This window comes from Eubalaena glacialis, chromosome 1 (assembly GCF_028564815.1).
Source record: "Eubalaena glacialis isolate mEubGla1 chromosome 1, mEubGla1.1.hap2.+ XY, whole genome shotgun sequence".
Classification (NCBI taxonomy): domain Eukaryota; kingdom Metazoa; phylum Chordata; class Mammalia; order Artiodactyla; family Balaenidae; genus Eubalaena; species Eubalaena glacialis.
In genome coordinates this window covers 185,280,270-185,297,743 of record NC_083716.1, presented here as the reverse complement: position 1 = coordinate 185,297,743, position 17,474 = coordinate 185,280,270, and the positions used below count along the sequence as shown (strand labels likewise).

The window sequence follows — 17,474 nt, the reverse complement described above, 5'->3', positions numbered from 1 at the left end:
CTAATATTGATATACTACCCTGCAACTGTGCATAAATGTTGCATATTTTATAAACACTCAATGACATAGTGCAAAAGAACAGACACGTGTATCCCTGCCCCTCACTATTTCAGGACCAGAGGGAAAGAGAAAATGAATCAAGTAAGATAGTTGTTTTGGAAAACTGAAGTATGCATATGACTGACAGGCCTGTAAGCTGGAAATTATGGGGTATTTTAAGTAACCCATGAGAAATAATGACTTAATTTTTTAAAAAGCCAATTAAAAACAAGCAAAATCTGAGAGTAAATTTGCACCCTGAGTAGCAGCATACTGCCACCTGTAAGCTGCCTTAATCATGGGGCTCATTTGCTTAAGATGTTGGGAATGCTGACTCAGCACAGCAATTTTTAAAAAATTCGTTCTTCTTTAGATATCATTTTGGAAAAATTAAAGCTAGTCCTTTCTTAAACAATTTGCCATTTTCTCTAATAGCGAAGGCTGCAGCGAAGGTTTAACAATTCAGTCACAAATGTATGTTCTTACAATTATGTATTAAAGTCAGGTTTAACAGAATGATTCATGTGATATATATTTTAGATGTATCAATTTCACAAAAGAAATTCAATTAAAACTTAGAGAATCTAATCCTAGTTTGATAAGCACTATTTCTAAATGACTGGGAAGCTTTTTGGAGAAAAAAAGAAAAAAAAAAAACCCAAACATTTTAATCCTAGCTCCAATGACACTTTTTCCATCTTTCCTCCAAAAGAATATTTCTAGAGCACAAAATAGATTCATAATTGTTTAATTAGATACATTTTATATATCCTGAACATAATGGTTCCCATAGAAATAAATATTTTGTACACAAACTTTATTTACTTTGCCACAGTCATAATATACCAACTCAAGTGCAAACATTTATTACAACCCCTGGTGTGTGAGGAGCTCTGCTCCCACACTTCATTATCTGGATGACAGAGAACAAGATTAGACAAAATGGGTAATCCACAAGGTACTAACAAAATGTACATTCGATTATGATTATAAACCCTTCTCCAGCCAAGGCGGTAATCAAACGAAGCAAAACAGTCGGATCAGTTTCCTCTTTAACTCCGCCCTCCAGTGCTCCTTGGGGGCAGGACCTAACGTAATGATTGATTAGTGGAATCGCTAGAAGTCCTGGGGCCAGAATAAGGAAGAGCAGCAAAAGGTTTAGAAAATCGACAACGTGGCATCCCTTGTATGAAAAACTCCTTGGTTTCTCTTACCAAAATACATTTGGTAGTTTTTATGTCACATATAATTGATATGTAATATTAAAAGGTATCTCAAATGAGGTTTATTTTTACGACTGCCTGGAATTTAAAGTAACCCATGAAAAATAATGACTTAATCAAACAACCCAATAAAATAACAGTAAAATCTGAGAGTAAATTTGCACCCTGGGTAGCAGCATATGGAAGCAAAATAATTAGTTTCAGGTCGGCCTTTATGCCTGCTGGTGTGTGCCATCGATCTGTTCTGCCTAGCCACATCCATAGGACCATCATCACTTACTGCTTTCCTTAATGACCAGCTCAAAAACATGAAGGAGCTTACAGTAAATCACAGGGGAGATATAAAGATATATTAAGTCCACTTCTATCCTAGATTGCTTTAGGGGAAAAAAAAAGTGCCCCTGAAATAAAAAGGTTTATATAAAATTCTAAGAAATAAGTCATGTTTTATCAAGAATGACCTAATATCTATTCTATCCTTTTGCTGTTTAAACTAGTCTCAAAAGCCCCCAAATTATGCAGATGAAAATTCCGAACAGAATAAGTGTCACAATTCTGTAACCATCAAATAAATAAAAAGTGAGAAAGAAATGGGGGATGGGGCCATTACATTGGTATGAATGTTTGATGGGGAGATTTGTGAATCAGGTATTATAGGAGCGTTACCTAAAACTTGAATTGCTCACTTGAACTGGAATTCTAATCGGGATATCAGAATCTCAAAATAAATAATAAATCTGGGATATTATAAAGAATGTGGTGATCTTAATTAATTTGACATTCTTCTCATTCTCATCTTGAAATTCTAGTCAGAGTTTCAGGTTAGCTCTGACCAACATTCACCTACCTGATTTGTATGTTTAACTTATTAGGTAGTAAAGGTCCATTCTACTAGTTATTCTCTTTCTTAATTAAAACTCACTGCGAGGTACAGTAGTTGCTTCCCTCCTGGGTCCTCTTCCAGCTGCCTGATTGATATTATCGTTGGTCACCTGGTGCCTTACCTTCCTACTTGTAGTATCTTCCTATTTGTAGTATCTTTATTTGCAGAATTCTTTCCTTATCTTTAGGCTAAAATCTGGAGACGCTTCAGGGAAGTGCTAGTAAATACAGACAAGAAGCACTGTAAATAGTATCTAAAGTTTTACCAATCATGGGAGAACATACTTCTCTGAGGAAGTCAACAAAATTCTAATTACATTCTAATTAAAATTAAAGGCATGTATCTCAGGATGCAGATCAAAGAACGTCAAGATGAATGAGCAGAAAAAGAATTGATAATAAGGGAAATTTTACTACTATGGGGGAAGGCACCCAAGACTTAAAACAGGAATTAAAGACATTGAGACACCGAGGGAGGGTGTTGCTTACATGCTCAGAGCTAGTGATGGATTAGGGAGTTTGCCTGACAATGAAATTTCATTCTAAACCAGTGCATGCTGTACATATAACGTATGGACTCAGATAAAAGGAGGAATGAGTTTCAGGATAACTAAAACTTGCTCCACTTAGTGGAGACTTCAGAGTTTTCCCTTATGCTCTCAGCAGTCTTGGTTTGATAGTGGAATAGCCATTATTAGGAATGCTTTGAGTGGGAGAAACAACACTAAAATCAACACCTCATAACAAAATGTAAGATGTTAGTAACCTTGTTATCAGAGCTTAAAATAACACGTAAAATCTGATGGTAAGAGTCTAAGAATAAAAACGTAACAGAATAAAATATACGTGATTTTATAATTCTCTAGGAAAATCTCTAAAGAGATTTTTAAAAAAATATATAGGCATTTAAATAGTTATCTATGTGCAGAAACTCAGGAATACTGATGCAAGTTACTACAAAAGCCTCTATATATTAGTGGAGGAAAAAACAAATCCTGAAGTACTCAAAACACATTTCTGTCCCTCACCTCCCCCCATTTTTGTTGGTATGGATAAATTCCTTAGCTTAAGTTTTATATCTCTGCCAATAGCAAGGTAAGTGTTTAATATGTGGTCATGTATCATACAGAAACGCTTGATGAGAATATGAAATATGAATTTGCATAGAACTCATTTAAACATTGCAAATAAGCTTCTAGTGGTCTCACTTCTGTTCCCAGTGGAATTCCAACAGTGCCAACGGGTTGGGCACAGGATAGATGTGGGTTACACTGTGTTTCACTCAAAATCAGTTACGTTTACAGTACTCCTAAGCCCACAGACAAATTCCATATGCTTTTTGTTATTTCCTTCCAAAGTTTCAACACTGATGCCGAGTGTTCAAATCAAATACGGATATTGCCAAATAATAGGGCACAATGGGAGGTTAGGTGGAAGAGGGATGGTTTATTAACTGTACGCAGGACAGGAAACTGACGAGCAACTGAATACAGAGATCTACTTAGCACACCTTTTCCTTCTTGCCCTTCAGACATATGATACAGTAACCAATATATCAAAGTAAAGCACATGTTGTTTACTTTTTTTAATCCATTTGAGTTAGTCTCATAATTCTTCTGATCCCAGAAAGTGAATCATGCCATGATTCAAAAGATCTGTCCTTCACATAAACCTAGGAGCACACGTTTAAAAAATGATTTATTGTACATCTTTGCATTTCTTAAGGCATGAACAATGGCGTACAGATGGAACAGGTTCTGAGAAGCATCACAATGTCAAAAAAGCATCGTCTTTTTTGACAAGGCCAGCACAAGTACACCACATCAAACAGACACACTCGACATCTGAGCTGACTGCTGTGGCCCAGGAGCTCCTGCAACGAGGGGATGGCGCTTCCAGAAAAGGACCAAATGCGTGGTTCATATGTCATGTTGCTTTAAACTCTCTGGATCAGCTTTAAGCACCAGTTACAGTTTGTTTTTCTTTATAGACTCTTCAGACCTTGGATTTTATATTCTGCTCCTTTTATTCTGCTTTTCGAGGAGGGTGTGGACTTTTGTAAGGAATATGGTTGCAGCAAAACAGAAAGGATCTGAAAGTGGTTAGGGGCCTTGTCTAATGCACTTCTGAAAGTCCATTATAAAGATGAATAGAAAAGCAAATGGTCGGTTTTCAGTCGACCCAGAAACCACGCGGAGCTCTAAGAAACATAATTGTGCATAGTTATTTATTCATTCAGAGCGTGTTATGTTGGCTAGCTCTATATTCCCAGTTTACCAAAGAACAGGGCTGTCTACTTTGCTAAACCCAGGGTCCTTTCGCAGCTCCCAGTAGGTGTCGTTAGAAACCCAGGCTTCTCTTTGATTGGCATCAATCACTTTTCTGTGAAAGTATAAAAATCAACATTAGACACAAATCTCATTCAGGTGACCTGCTAATTGGACCCTCTCCTGTGGATAAGACGTGTACATATAAGCAGTACTTGGTAAGCCAGTGAGCATCCTATCTGCTGATTGATGATTTGACTATTTTGACTAGAAATAAATTCACTTTTGTTGTGAAATGTTTGAAATGGAAGTGGGTAGGGTCATGGGGAGAGGGGCTAAGGGCGGGAATAAATCACCTCAAGGCAGGACTAGAAAGTGAAGTGGCCCAAACAGGGACTTCCCTGGTGGTCCAGTGATTAAGACTCCATGTTTCCAATGCAGAGGGTGCAGGTTCAATCCCTGGTTGGGGAAACTAAGATCCTACATGCCGTGCAGCATGGCCAAAAAAAAAAAAAAAAAAAAAGCGAAGTGGCCCAAACAAAGCATGTATAAACCTTGTAACTAGAAATTCAGACCCCAGACCCACAAGAATTTTCTCTACTTCACTTGTGGGGAACGTATGCAACCTCATTAGCTGTAAGAGCCTCCTCAGGGTCCACACCCAATGAGGGCACTTTCAACATCTAAAGGGCAAGACTGCATTTCTGCTCTAGTGCAGCCAGGAGGTGGCAACTAGAAAGGGTATGAGGTTATTCTGAGCTGATTTGTCCTGGCTCTGAAGGGCAACAGATGTATCTGGAAACTACAGCTTAGTCTGTGTGAGGCATCCTGCAAATAATCCTGTAATAATCACCCGTGATCATACCACAGAAGGATCAAATCTGAACGGATATAAGCTCCATGTGATAGAAATAAAATTAAATACTAAGGAAGCCAGGATGACCTTGTGGGCAGTGGGGTCCCACCTTATCTCTGGGTGAGGGAGTGGGAACAAGTTTCTACCATTCGAAAGGGTGTAGCTGGAGGACAAAGAGCCTTCTGGGCAAGACCCTCACTCTCTATTGCTGTCCATGAAAGGAAAAGAGATGTCGAGGAAAATTTATTTTTATGGTTACAAACTTTTCACAAGACCAAAATCTGATTCAGTATTTTCACTGCCAAAACCAGTGATGAAAATCAGTTTAATTTTCCACCTCGAAGTTTCCTGGACATAAAACTATCCCTCATTTTCTTTTTACCTGGAGTTTTTCATTGCTTGTGGCAACCATTTGCAAAACATGAAAACTGACTTACTTAAAAAATTTTGGTATATGCTCAAGGTTGTTTTCTTCCATGTATCGTCTTCGAGATCTCTGGAGTTCCTCTACTCTTTGCTTCTCTGCTGCTGCAGCTTCTAAACTTCCTTCTTCCAAAAATCTAAGCAGAAAGCAGTTTATCTTTTAATACGTTACCTTCTTCTCTGAGAACAAAATAATCTCATTTGCATAAACTTAAATTTTGGTTGCTGTGAACATAACACAGTGAACAGTAATGCTCTGATTACGTCCCTTTGCCCCTTCCCCAGGCCATACTCTCTCTGTCTGCCATCAGCTAACATACTTTCTGTGTATGTGAACTGAATTATTGAATTCAGCAATAAAATGGGAGGAGTGAAAAGTAAGTGGTTGGCCTTGAAGACTTTTCTGTGCTGTCTAGGGTTCCACAACTTGAGATTTTCAGGTTGACTAGAGAGTCTGGGGTTAGGACGTCATGAAGTCCCCGGTTGTGCTCCTTTTCCACGTTATCATAAAGCACTTGTTAAAGGCCACAACATGGAGGATGGTACCTGACTGTTCTCCAGCTACTTTTAGAACAGATTGAGAGGGAAGGAGTTTTCCTGTTTTATTGGAGAGAGTAAAACTGATGAAAAAGGATAAGGTAACAGTTGGGGGAAATTACAAAAGGCCACAGAAAGGAAATGAATAGTAAATGAAATTCAGAAAGGGAATATTGAAATAGAATTGAGAAGAAAAAAGCAGACCCAATGGTGATTTGCAAATATTTAAATTCCAAAATGAGAGCAAAGAACAGGTATATAATATGATACACACTGTACAGGAAGCTTATGATAAGTTTGAATGTCAAATAGTGAGACTGCATGTTCTAGAGAAAGAGGGGGGAATATGAGAGAACTAAATAGTAGAACATTCAATACTGGGAACATTTTGGCAGAAGACAGATGAAGCCACAAAGACACTGGGAACAGAAAATGATCTTGGATACAATTTGTATGACATATAGAATTCTTGTAAGAAGTAAAACTAATTCTGTAGGAATGGACAACATGAGTACAGAACAATGTAAGAATAATTAAAAAAAAAAAAGAATCAGAAGGTATTAAAGGTACTGTATTTTGAGTATATCTCACACCCCAGGGGATCAAAAACACGTTGGGAAAACTCCACACTTTGACTCAAAGTATTTCTAGGTACCCCTGTATCTTATCCTCTTATTCTTCACTGAAATGGATAAAGGGGATCAACTGTATGGTGATGGATGGAAATGAAATTTTTGGTATACACAGGTATACAGGAGTAGAAATATAATGTTGCATACATGAAAATTATATAATGTTACTATATATGTAATGTTATAATTATATAATGTAACACCAATGTTACTTCAATAAAAAATTTAAAAAAAAAGATAGTCCGGGCTTCCCTGGTGGTGCAGTGGTTGAGAGTCCGCCTGCCAATGCAGGGGACACAGGTTCGATCCCTGGTCCGGGAAGATCCCACATGCCGTGGAGCAACTAAGACCGTGCACCACAACTACTGAGCCTGTGCTCTAGAGCCCGCGAGCCACAACTACTAGCCCGTGTGCCACAACTACTGAGGCCTGCGTGCCTAGAGCCCGTGCTCCGCAACGAGAGGAGCCACAGCAATAAGAAGCCCACGCACCGCAACGAAGAGTACCCCCCGCTCACCGCAACTAGAGAAAGCCCCGCGCGCAGCAACAAAGACCCAACACAGCCAAAACTAAATAAATTTAAAAAAAAAAAAAAAAAGATAGTCCATGTTATAGAGTAATAGAACTATAGAAGTACAAACACTGAGGTGAGGAGTGATTGTGTGAACAGTTCAATAATTTGCAGACCTTTGGTAAACTGGTGGGGGGGCACTTTTTGTTAAAAAACATCTGTGTTACCTTCTGCGGGGAACTTTTGTTGAGCTAATCTTCTATTATGATCATCCTCTGAATGCTCTTTACCTAGGTAGAAGACTCAGCTATTACTGAGTGAATAAGGGAATGAATGATTCAATGAATAAATAAATGATGGTGGCAAAAGTCTTGATGACTTCTGTAAGCACCATGCCATGACCTAGTGTTCATTTTAAATACCACTGCCCTGCTCACCTCTGATCTGGCCGGAATCGGGCATCTGTTGGTGGAAGGAGATCTTTTAGTACAGGATCTAACTCATTAAGCTCAATAGCGAACCTTGTGAAGCCATAGTAGAGCTCATAGTTGGTCGGCATGGAACCTGGAATGAGGCCAAGGAACCACTGTGAGAGGCAAAGAGGCTTACAGAACATGCAGAAGCTGACTTAACTCGGGTGCTTAATTAATACTCACATTAACATCAAATTTATAGTCATAAACACTAGATTGCAATTTTTTTTAAAGGATTAATGATTATTTGCACACTTAATTTAAAACACTGGGTAGGTAATCAGTATCTTCACCCTCCTCTCAAATAACTTGAAGATCACCACTTTCCAATGTAAATGCTATTCTTATTCCCCGACGAGTTAGATATTACTGTTAATTTTGCAGTCATTGTTTGTTTAGATATACCCACATATGCCCAGTATGGTTGCTCACTGTTCCTTCTTGTATCTCTGACCTTTTATGTGGGAGGATAAAGGTGCATCTTTTGGAAATTCATTTAGTGAGGATCTGTTCGTGGTAAATATTGTTTTCTTTCTCTATAAATGTTGATATTTAATCATAGTTTTGAAAGAGGCCTCTTATTTCTTGAAATATCAAGTGCTCTTATTTTCAGAGTGTGGTAAGTCTTACTCTGCCTGGGTTCCTTTTGTGTTTTGTGATTTTTGACTGTGAGCTCTTGTCCCTTGGATCTTCATCTGTGGGAATTCTTAAGGCCTGGGATCAAGTTGTTTTTTCTTTTTTTTTCTGGCCGTGCTGCGTGCCATGCAGGATCTTAGTTCCCCAACCAGGGATCGAACCTGCTCCCCCTGCACTGAAAGTGTGGAGTCTTAACCACTGGACCTCCAGGGAAGTCCCTACAAATTTTTTAAGTGAACTAAATTGGTTTTATTTTGTTAAATGGGAAACTTTATGTTGATTATCAGAACTGATAGATTCATATATTTAATAAAATCCAGCTTTTAAAATAAAACTTTGTACATATAGTAGTCTTCACTGGCTAATTTTTCTCTCAAATACCCAACTGGGTAACTAAATGCTTGGGTGACTAACTATGAGCATTAAGATTTCACCAAAAAACACTTACAATTTACTTCCATTTAGAACAGAAAAAGATTCAGATCTAAATTAATGTTTACTGGCACTTTCAAACTAAATTCGACAGCAGGATCTTTGTAGGCTCTGCTCATTATGTGCTCCAAGCTCCTAGAACAAAGCCTGATGCTTAGTCAGTACTCAATACATAATTGCCAAATGAATGAACTAACCACTCTACTAGCAGGGAATTTAAATACTCATTGAGGAAACCAACAACTAATTTTAAAGTTAGGGATTAACTGACAAAATTCCAACGAAAATAAATGTCATGTGGAGTCTTGTTCCATTTGTACTTGAGAGTCAATTATATGCTAGTGTATTACCAGAACTCTCTTGATGTCTTTTATTAAATGTCAGCATATTGCAGCTCTTTGATGCTCAAGTAAAAAGATCACTTATTCTGGTTAAATTATTGAATTTGTGGATTATGGATGTTTGCAGGCTCTCCTTTGTTTTACTAAAACAGAGAATAAATAACACGAGTAGGGATTTGAGTTTGTATATTTCAATTATTCCAATGGTTTAATAAGTATACCTAGCTTTTGAAATGCGGTTATTACATTTAGAGAGATTTTACATGAAGCCCAATCTCTGACCACACGTCAGATTTGGTCTCAATTCTACAACTCCTTACTATCAAATATTGGAATTTATTTAACTTGTGGATTGAGTATAAATGTAAATATTATTGTCTTAAGCATCTATGTTTTTAATCTATTAAAAGAAAACATAAGGTGTACTGCATGGGATGATCTGACCTTCCCTACCTTCTGCCACTCATGGCGCCCCCCTGAGGCAGGACACTCATGCCGGTCTCACCTGGTCTCCAGATGCACTTGGCGGAAGGGGCCACACCGCAGTATAGCCCTTCATGCCACTTCCCAAACAGCCGGTACACCACCTTCCCTTCCTGATCCATCACAACCCCCTGGACTTCATTCACATTAGAATTCCAATAATTCACCTGGAGAAACCAAACTCCAGTTAAAACACTCAATCTCTTTAATAACACCAATCCCTGTAATTTCCACATGGAAAATTTTCTTAACCTTGAAGTTTCTCATGCAAACCATTTCCAGGCATCTATCTCAAAATGTTTTGCATGGAAGGGTGGCTATCTAAGTGTTAGCTGGCTTAACTTTTAAGAAAGGGATGACCCCACTCCATGTTAGAGCATGATAGCACAGCCCAGAGAAGGCTCAGTTTCTGTCTTAACTGAATATTAATTTATAGGTTAGCAACTTCTTCCTCCCATTGTCCTGTCTTGAACTACCCTTGGCTCATGGATTTTAATGATTTTCAATTGGCAACACTGGAGAAATAGCTTGTAAAATAATTTTCATAGTAGCTGTAAATGACTAAATTTAATCAGGAACACCTTGTTCTAGCTCTCTTCCAGCCATGCTCTTCCCCAAGGGGTCAGAAGTCTGCGGGAGTTTACCCATCTGGATCCCATGGCCCCTATTCTAGATCAGGCCCCAAGTATGCAGGACCCTAGAATTCCTTGTCCAAATGGCTCTAAGCGGGACTTCCCTGGTGGCGCAGTGGTTAAGAATCCACCTGCCAATGCAGGGGACATGGGTTTGAGCCCTGGTCCGGGAAGATCCCACATGCCACGGAGCAACTAAGTCTGTGTGCCGTAACTACTGAGCCCACGTTCTAGAGCCCGTGAGCCACAACTACTGAGCCCACGTGCCACAACTACTGAAGCCCACGCGCCTAGAGCCCGTGCTCCGCAACAAGAGAAGCCACCGCAATGAGAAGCCCGTGCACTGCAACGAAGAGTAGCCCCCTCTCGCCACAACTAGAGGAAGCCCGCGTGCAGCAACGAAGACCCAACGCAGCCAAAAACAAAAAAAACCACAATTGGCTCTAAGCTTATTCTACAGCCTGCACAGGCCTTTCCTTGGATTTATCGTTAGGCCTGAGGGGTGGCCAAGGGTGGCTGTTTGAGGGGGTGTGGACTGGACTGCCTACACATGTGTTTGCAGCCCCCTGCAGCGCAGGGCAGAGCTGGGGGTGGGAAGCAAGTGGGGAAGGCCGTGGGCCAGCCTGGTTCTCCTGCGCTGCCAGGTTTCCAGCTCGGTGTTCCCAAGTGTCCAACCTGGACTTGCAGGCTTTGTCAAAAAAGGTACTTTTGTCAGCGTGAAAGGATAGAACATATTTTATCTGACAGCTTGTGGGCTTGATTTACATACTTTAAATATTTACACATACGGTATGGGGACTGCCATTTGTACTCTTGCCCTGAGCTCTGCAAATATTAGGGGCAGGCCTAAATCGAAGTTTCTCCTAGCCTAGAAAACTAAGTGCGCACAGCTACTGTCACGCACGACCCAGTCAGCGCAAATAGTGATCCTGGCTCTTCAGTTCTGAGCCACCTAATCAGTCTATAAGAAAAAAGGAAAAAAGAAAAATATCTAACATCTTCTCTTGTTAATAAAGGTACTGCTTTTTGTTGAACTTATTTAAGATTATATAATAATGGCAGAGTTGGATAAGCTTATAGGGACCGGAAGCTATCATCTCTATGCATCTTCAGAAAATGACAAGTGCGATATATTTAGTTCCCTAAAATAAGATCACTTGAATATGTTGTAATCAAGCGGAATATAAATAGAATATAAACCAGGAGACTTGTTATAGGCAAGAAGTACTCTCTGGAATTTTACTTAATGAACTGGCTGCTTAAAAAGAAAATTCTTTAAAAAGAATTTTTTTTTTCTCTTTCAAGATGGTGCCTTTGTTGACCTCTACACTGTAAGACATCCGCATGCCCGGAGCAACTCCACCAGTTGGTTCTGCTTTCTTATCTAAAATGTCCGTACGGATCAATGATACAGAACTAACTCACTTGCTGCTGCTTAAGGTAATTGTTTTATTTCTTCCCTAGGAAGCATTTTATGTATCTTTCCTTTGCTATTGTAAGATTATTTACCTTGACAAATGTGAGTTTGCAAATGCAAACACTGCTTTTGGTATTTCTAATGGTTACTTCTCCATAGTGCTCTATCCATCTCCTCCCACTCAGGATGTTGTGTATGCACGTGGTGACCTTATTCCACACATAGCAATCTCCATACCTAGTGAAGAATACAGCACTGATTAAAAACAGTGAAGGTAACAAATAAATATTACTGTTTCTACCAATGAGAATATTCTTTAGCCATAGCTTCCTTTCCCTTCATCTTTCTCTTATTTCTTTCTTGGAAGTTTCTATGTGGTCAAGGCCATTTATGACATGATTCATTCACTTAAGGAACATTTCAGTGCTTTCTATGGGCCAGGTGCTAAAGCTACCAAGTTCAATAGGGTCTGTTTCCTGCTCTCCTGGAGCCAATAGTACGGTAGGGATAGATGGATGCTTATAAGAGCACAGAGGAGTGTCCTTAGATCTGCCTGGAACGTGGGGCGAGCGGCAAGGAAGATTTTCTAGGGGAGGCTGGGTCTGGTCTAAGCTTGGAGGGTGGAGAGGAAGGTACTACAGGCTGGGAAAGGCAGAGACGAAGCCACAGAGGCCAGAAGGGCACAATGCATCCGGGGGCCTGTGTGTGGCACACTTCAGGTGAGTGGGTGTGACGGGAGGTAAGGTTGGAAAGGTGGGACAGGGCAGAGCAGCCAAGGCCCTCACTGACCCACCAGTGAGTCTGGATTTACCCTACAGGCAATGGGCCATCACAGTAGGGTCCCAGGGAGGAGAGAGTAGGGTGTGCATTCAAGAAAGGCTACTCTGAGGACATTGTTTCATGCTGTGAGTTAAGGCCAAATATGTGAATAATTCTTTGGGAAAAGACTGATGAGCATAGATGGCATAAATCTAATACAAATTCTGGAGAGTAAGGTTACCGAGTTTCTGCCAAGGAAGGCGATGACAAAGTTTCTACTCACCTTTAAATTTGCACATTACATATATGTTCAAATAAAACACTGTTTCAAAATAAAATGCTTCTGGGTTTCTAAAAAATTTATGAATTGGTATGATGTAGGCACCATAGAAAACTCTCTTCCTCATAAGTTTGTAAATACTGAAAGTTTATTTTGTGGTCCCGGGAATTCCTCCCTCTCCCCACCATTCTCTATATTGAATCTACCAGCAAATTCTGTCATTCAAATAGACAAAAACAAAACAGAACAAAAATCAACCAAATGAAGAAAGAAAGAAAAACAATCAAGCCTTTGGCCTCAATGAAAACTTCAATTAATTTTAAGATGTATAGGCTATATCCTCTAGAAAACAACCATAAAAGGATTCTATCACTTCCTTAATGAACTAAACATTAAAAATAGTGCCTGGATCTAAGATGAACTCAAAAGTGAAAGTATAAATTATATAAAAAAGAAATGGCTAAAAAGAGCCATTTTAGTTTGCATTTTATTTTCATAAAAATGCAAACTAATGTGGTGACTGGGACAGGTGGGCGTTGACTGATGAATGCAGGATGTGAAGAGATAAAAAGGAAGCTTCGACACATTTGCTAAAGTTCTCATTAGCTTATATTGGGGCCCAGTCTCAAAACTTCAGTGAAGTTAACAGAAACATTGGCCATACAGGGAAATGGCCCCTTGGCACCTTCTAGAGTTTCAAATAGCCATTTATGATTTAAAAAAGCAGATAAGAGACCAAAAGGAAGATGAGCGCAACCTACTTTGGAAGCATGGCATTCAGGGTTCCCACAGGCAGGATTTCCATTGACTTCCCCCAGAACTTGTTTTTCCATCTGATATCTAAACGACATAAGGCAGAGGACAAGAAATATACACTCCATATCTAATCATTTACTCTAGAAAAATGAACTTTTGTATTACACTTTATATTTTACAAAGGAAACTTTTGTAATCCCAACTGATTCTATAGTGTTGCTTTAATAAGACAAGTGCCTGAGGATGGCCCAAGGTGAGAAGATTAACTGTGAAACCCCCCCCCAAATATCTATGTATATTTTCCATAATATATGCTCTATATGTGTTTTCAACAAATAAAACTGGTAAAGTCTTGGAATAACCTGTGTGTGTATGTATGCATATTCACATACACACATACATAGACTCTACTCGGCGTTAACGTCTCCACAAATGTTGTTTTAACTAAATGGTGGAAATATTTTATATATATATATGTATATATGTGTGTATGTGTATGTGTGTGTGTGTATGATGTATAGAAAAAGTAACTGCAGATTGTGGTATGGCAGTACGATTGATTTATATACACATTTATTTAAAGAGTTACATGACTTGGGAGAACAGTAAAAAAATAATGCCTCTAAACACAGATAGGTAAGATTTATGAGAAAGTGGGATTAACTTAATGAACATGTTCCTATGCTGGTTGTTAAGATACCACCCAGGGCCCAGCACTTCATCTCACATGATGGCTTTATGTTTTACCTGTGGTCACTCAGGTGTATCTGTGCATTTGTAATAACTGCCCGGTCTCATTCTGATGAAGTAAGGGAGCTTAGTGCTATCTCCACAAAATTTCTGACTCTTTGTTATGAACAAGACATGATTTACTTTCTTAATCTGCAATAAAGTACAGTCACAGTGCTGCTCTATCATTTCATATCCTTTTTAGGTTGAGGAAGTACATGTGAGAAAAGTCATTCTGCGATCAGTGAAGTACCCTTTTGACCTCCCCTGAATGTGAGGGAACTATTCACACTTAATGGTAAATTTACATATATGTTTTTTTTCTTTCTAGAGGGGTTTTGAAACTTTTTATTCTAGGCAAGTTTGCAACATTCTAATCGAACAATGGGTATTGATTTAGTAGAGACTTCAATCCAAACCCTCAAGCCTCAATGAGTTAAAGACCAGAAATCACTGCAATGTATATATATCTAAATAGACTGTGACCACATATGACATGTTCTAGAGCCTTCTTTGAGGATTAAGATCTCTTTGTACACCCTCAAGAAGCAAGAAGCCAGCAGATACAACCTCCATGCTAAAGATGCAGACAATGAGTTGAATGAGGTAAAGGAATAGCCCTGAGCTGGCATAGTCAGCATAGATCTCTGCTGTTCCATAGGGCTTTGCTTCCTAAATAAATAATCCCATCTCCTAGATGACATGGTTCCATCTTTAAATCAGGAAATCTAATTTCTCAAACTGAACTCCACACCAACTACCAATATTCTCTGAGTTCTAAAAGTAGAAATCTAAACTGAGTACTTTGGAAACTAGAAACTTTCTCATAGGCTCATCAATTGGATTTTGAAGTGATAATTGAAATACAAACCTTGCCAAAACACAAAATTCTTGGATTCACAGTGACAGGCAGAAATGGGTGGATGATGGCTAACCTGGTAGTTAAAAACAAAAAATGACATCAGTGTTAGAACTTCCATAAATGATAATTTTTTACAACGTATATTGGCTACCCCCAAATAAAAACTACTCAACTCATCCATCTCTATTAGTGAATTCTTCTCAAAATGTGTAAGTAAATTACTGAATCTTTAACTTTTACAACTTCATGCTTAAGCACATTTAGAGGTTATAGTTATATAGATAGGCTAAGTGAATTTTCTGTTAACTAGTATTATAACCCACCTCAATCAGATGTTTATCAAAAAGCTATTTTCATCATCAAACAGCACTCCTACAGTTTCTACACAGAAACTCACTGAGTCCAGTGGGACTTACCTGTTCTGAGAAAAAACGGAATCCTTTGTCCTCTCTAATGCATTCATAAGTCTCCCCAAGGACAGGGTTGAATGGCTTACTTCCTGCTCTGAAATAGGTGGAGCAATATCCTGAAACTGCAAATGCAGCAATAAGAACCTGTTAAAACATTTAAGAAAGGAAAATAATATAGGAGAGACTACTTCCAGGTCTGTTTGTCCCTTATTCCTCTAGATTTTATACACCCCCATCAGTGGGTGCTCATTTGATGGCATTTGCATTTTCTATTTTTTGCACAGACTCTTCATATACTCATAGGGAAAAAAAGATAATTGAAAATGAGGTTAAACTCTCTGCATGGGAACCAGCAGACAACGGAAGCCAAATATTCTTCATTCATCTGTCTGTCCAATTTCCCGAGTATCACAGAGTTCAAAGGTTCTGAAAGCCAGGGTACAGGTTATGCCATTTGCACAATCTTAGCAGGAGGGCTGTGGCTGGTGGTGCTTTTCAGAGGACAGGTCAAGTTTTGCACAATCACATGGAGTAGAGGTCAGGGCAAAGAACAAACAGGAGGTTCCTTTCTCAGACCTAAGTTCCTGAACAAATGGGCTCTCCTGGCATTCAGGAAAAGCTGATAAAGCCAGGCTAGGCATGTCTTAAACCTGTAAGGAGCGGGATACCTTTACAGTCTAACTTTAGAACCACCCAGAACCAAGAATAAGTCACAGAGTGTGTATCTTTCAGTAGAGGTATCTGGATCTTTTTGGCCCTGCCTGGTTTATGCAAATGGATTCCTCTTACCTAGGAGGTGAGAGTATTAGGCAACAACCAAATATGCTATCATAATGAATTCTGCCTTAGCCCAGGTCTAGGGTTGGCAAATCTCCAAAGGGCGCTGCTCTGCTATTTATTACCATGCGCTCATAGGGATTGTCCGTTTCCGAAGCCTTGTCCAGAAGCTCACTATACTCCATTTCCTCGCAGAGATGCTGCAGAGTATTGAGTGGCTCGTTTAGCTCCACAGGCATGGAGACTTTAGACAGGTCTTTACCAATGTTGTTCCTCAAGATATTCCATAGGTTAATGTTACTGGTGTCAGGACAGGGAGCTGGCAGGCGTGCTCGACGTCCGTTTCGGAAGGCTCCTCCTGTAAGCTCCCCGTTCAAGACTGGAAGAGGGAGAAAGAGGAGAATCACAGTGAAAGAGATCTTGCTTTTCTTATTTCCCAGAACCTGGGAGGGTGGGAACCCTTTCAAATAATTCTGATTGTGATACATTTCTTAAGCCTTCATTATACTCTCTCAAGAGGGAAGAGAATTATTTCAATACAAGGTTGCTGATAAATGCACAAAACATCAACGTATAGTTTTTTAAACAAAGTGTTAAATATACTCAAGTATTATACAATAAAAGACAAGTCAAACTTCTAAAAATTAAATATAGTTAATATGAAGGACACAAAATTTTGGTTTTGGCGCAAGAACTAAACTTTTTTTTTTTTCTGTGTGTCTTTTATTATTATTATTAATTTTTAATTTAATTTATTTTTTTATACAGCAGGTTCTTATTAGTCATCCATTTTATACACATCAGTGTGTATATGTCAATCCCAATCGCCCAATTCATCACACCCCACCCTCCACCCCGCCACTTTCCCCCCTTGGTGTCCATATGTTTGTTCTCTACATCTGTGTCTCAATTTCTGCCCTGCAAACCGGTTCATCTGTACCATTTTTCTAGGTTCCACATATATGCGTTAATATACGATATTTAAACATTTTCTTTTAACCATCTACCTAACAAAATTTTCAACCATTTACCTCACCAGATTATACGAATAAAAATTTATTGAACAATCAGCTGCAAAAGGAAAAATTAGCTACGGGGTCAAAATGATTGTTCATTG

At 39.0% G+C, this 17,474-nt stretch overlaps 1 protein-coding gene across 9 annotated transcripts in view; it reads right to left on the bottom strand.

Moving 5' to 3' along the window:
• Nucleotides 1–3,054: 3,054 nt before the first annotated feature.
• OSBPL6 (oxysterol binding protein like 6) overlaps nt 3,055–17,474 on the bottom strand; it is a 210,344-nt gene continuing 195,924 nt past the window's right edge. For all 9 annotated transcript variants that reach the window (XM_061202541.1, XM_061202527.1, XM_061202561.1 and 6 more), the window contains 9 exons: nt 16,483–16,736; nt 15,587–15,724; nt 15,180–15,243; nt 13,585–13,663; nt 11,877–12,021; nt 9,758–9,902; nt 7,808–7,934; nt 5,705–5,827; nt 3,055–4,526 (listed from right to left, as the gene is read on the bottom strand). In XM_061202541.1, the coding sequence (XP_061058524.1) occupies nt 4,418–4,526; nt 5,705–5,827; nt 7,808–7,934; nt 9,758–9,902; nt 11,877–12,021; nt 13,585–13,663; nt 15,180–15,243; nt 15,587–15,724; nt 16,483–16,736 (1,184 nt within the window). In that variant the 3' untranslated portion in view covers nt 3,055–4,417. The remainder of the gene's footprint in view (nt 4,527–5,704; nt 5,828–7,807; nt 7,935–9,757; nt 9,903–11,876; nt 12,022–13,584; nt 13,664–15,179; nt 15,244–15,586; nt 15,725–16,482; nt 16,737–17,474) is intronic.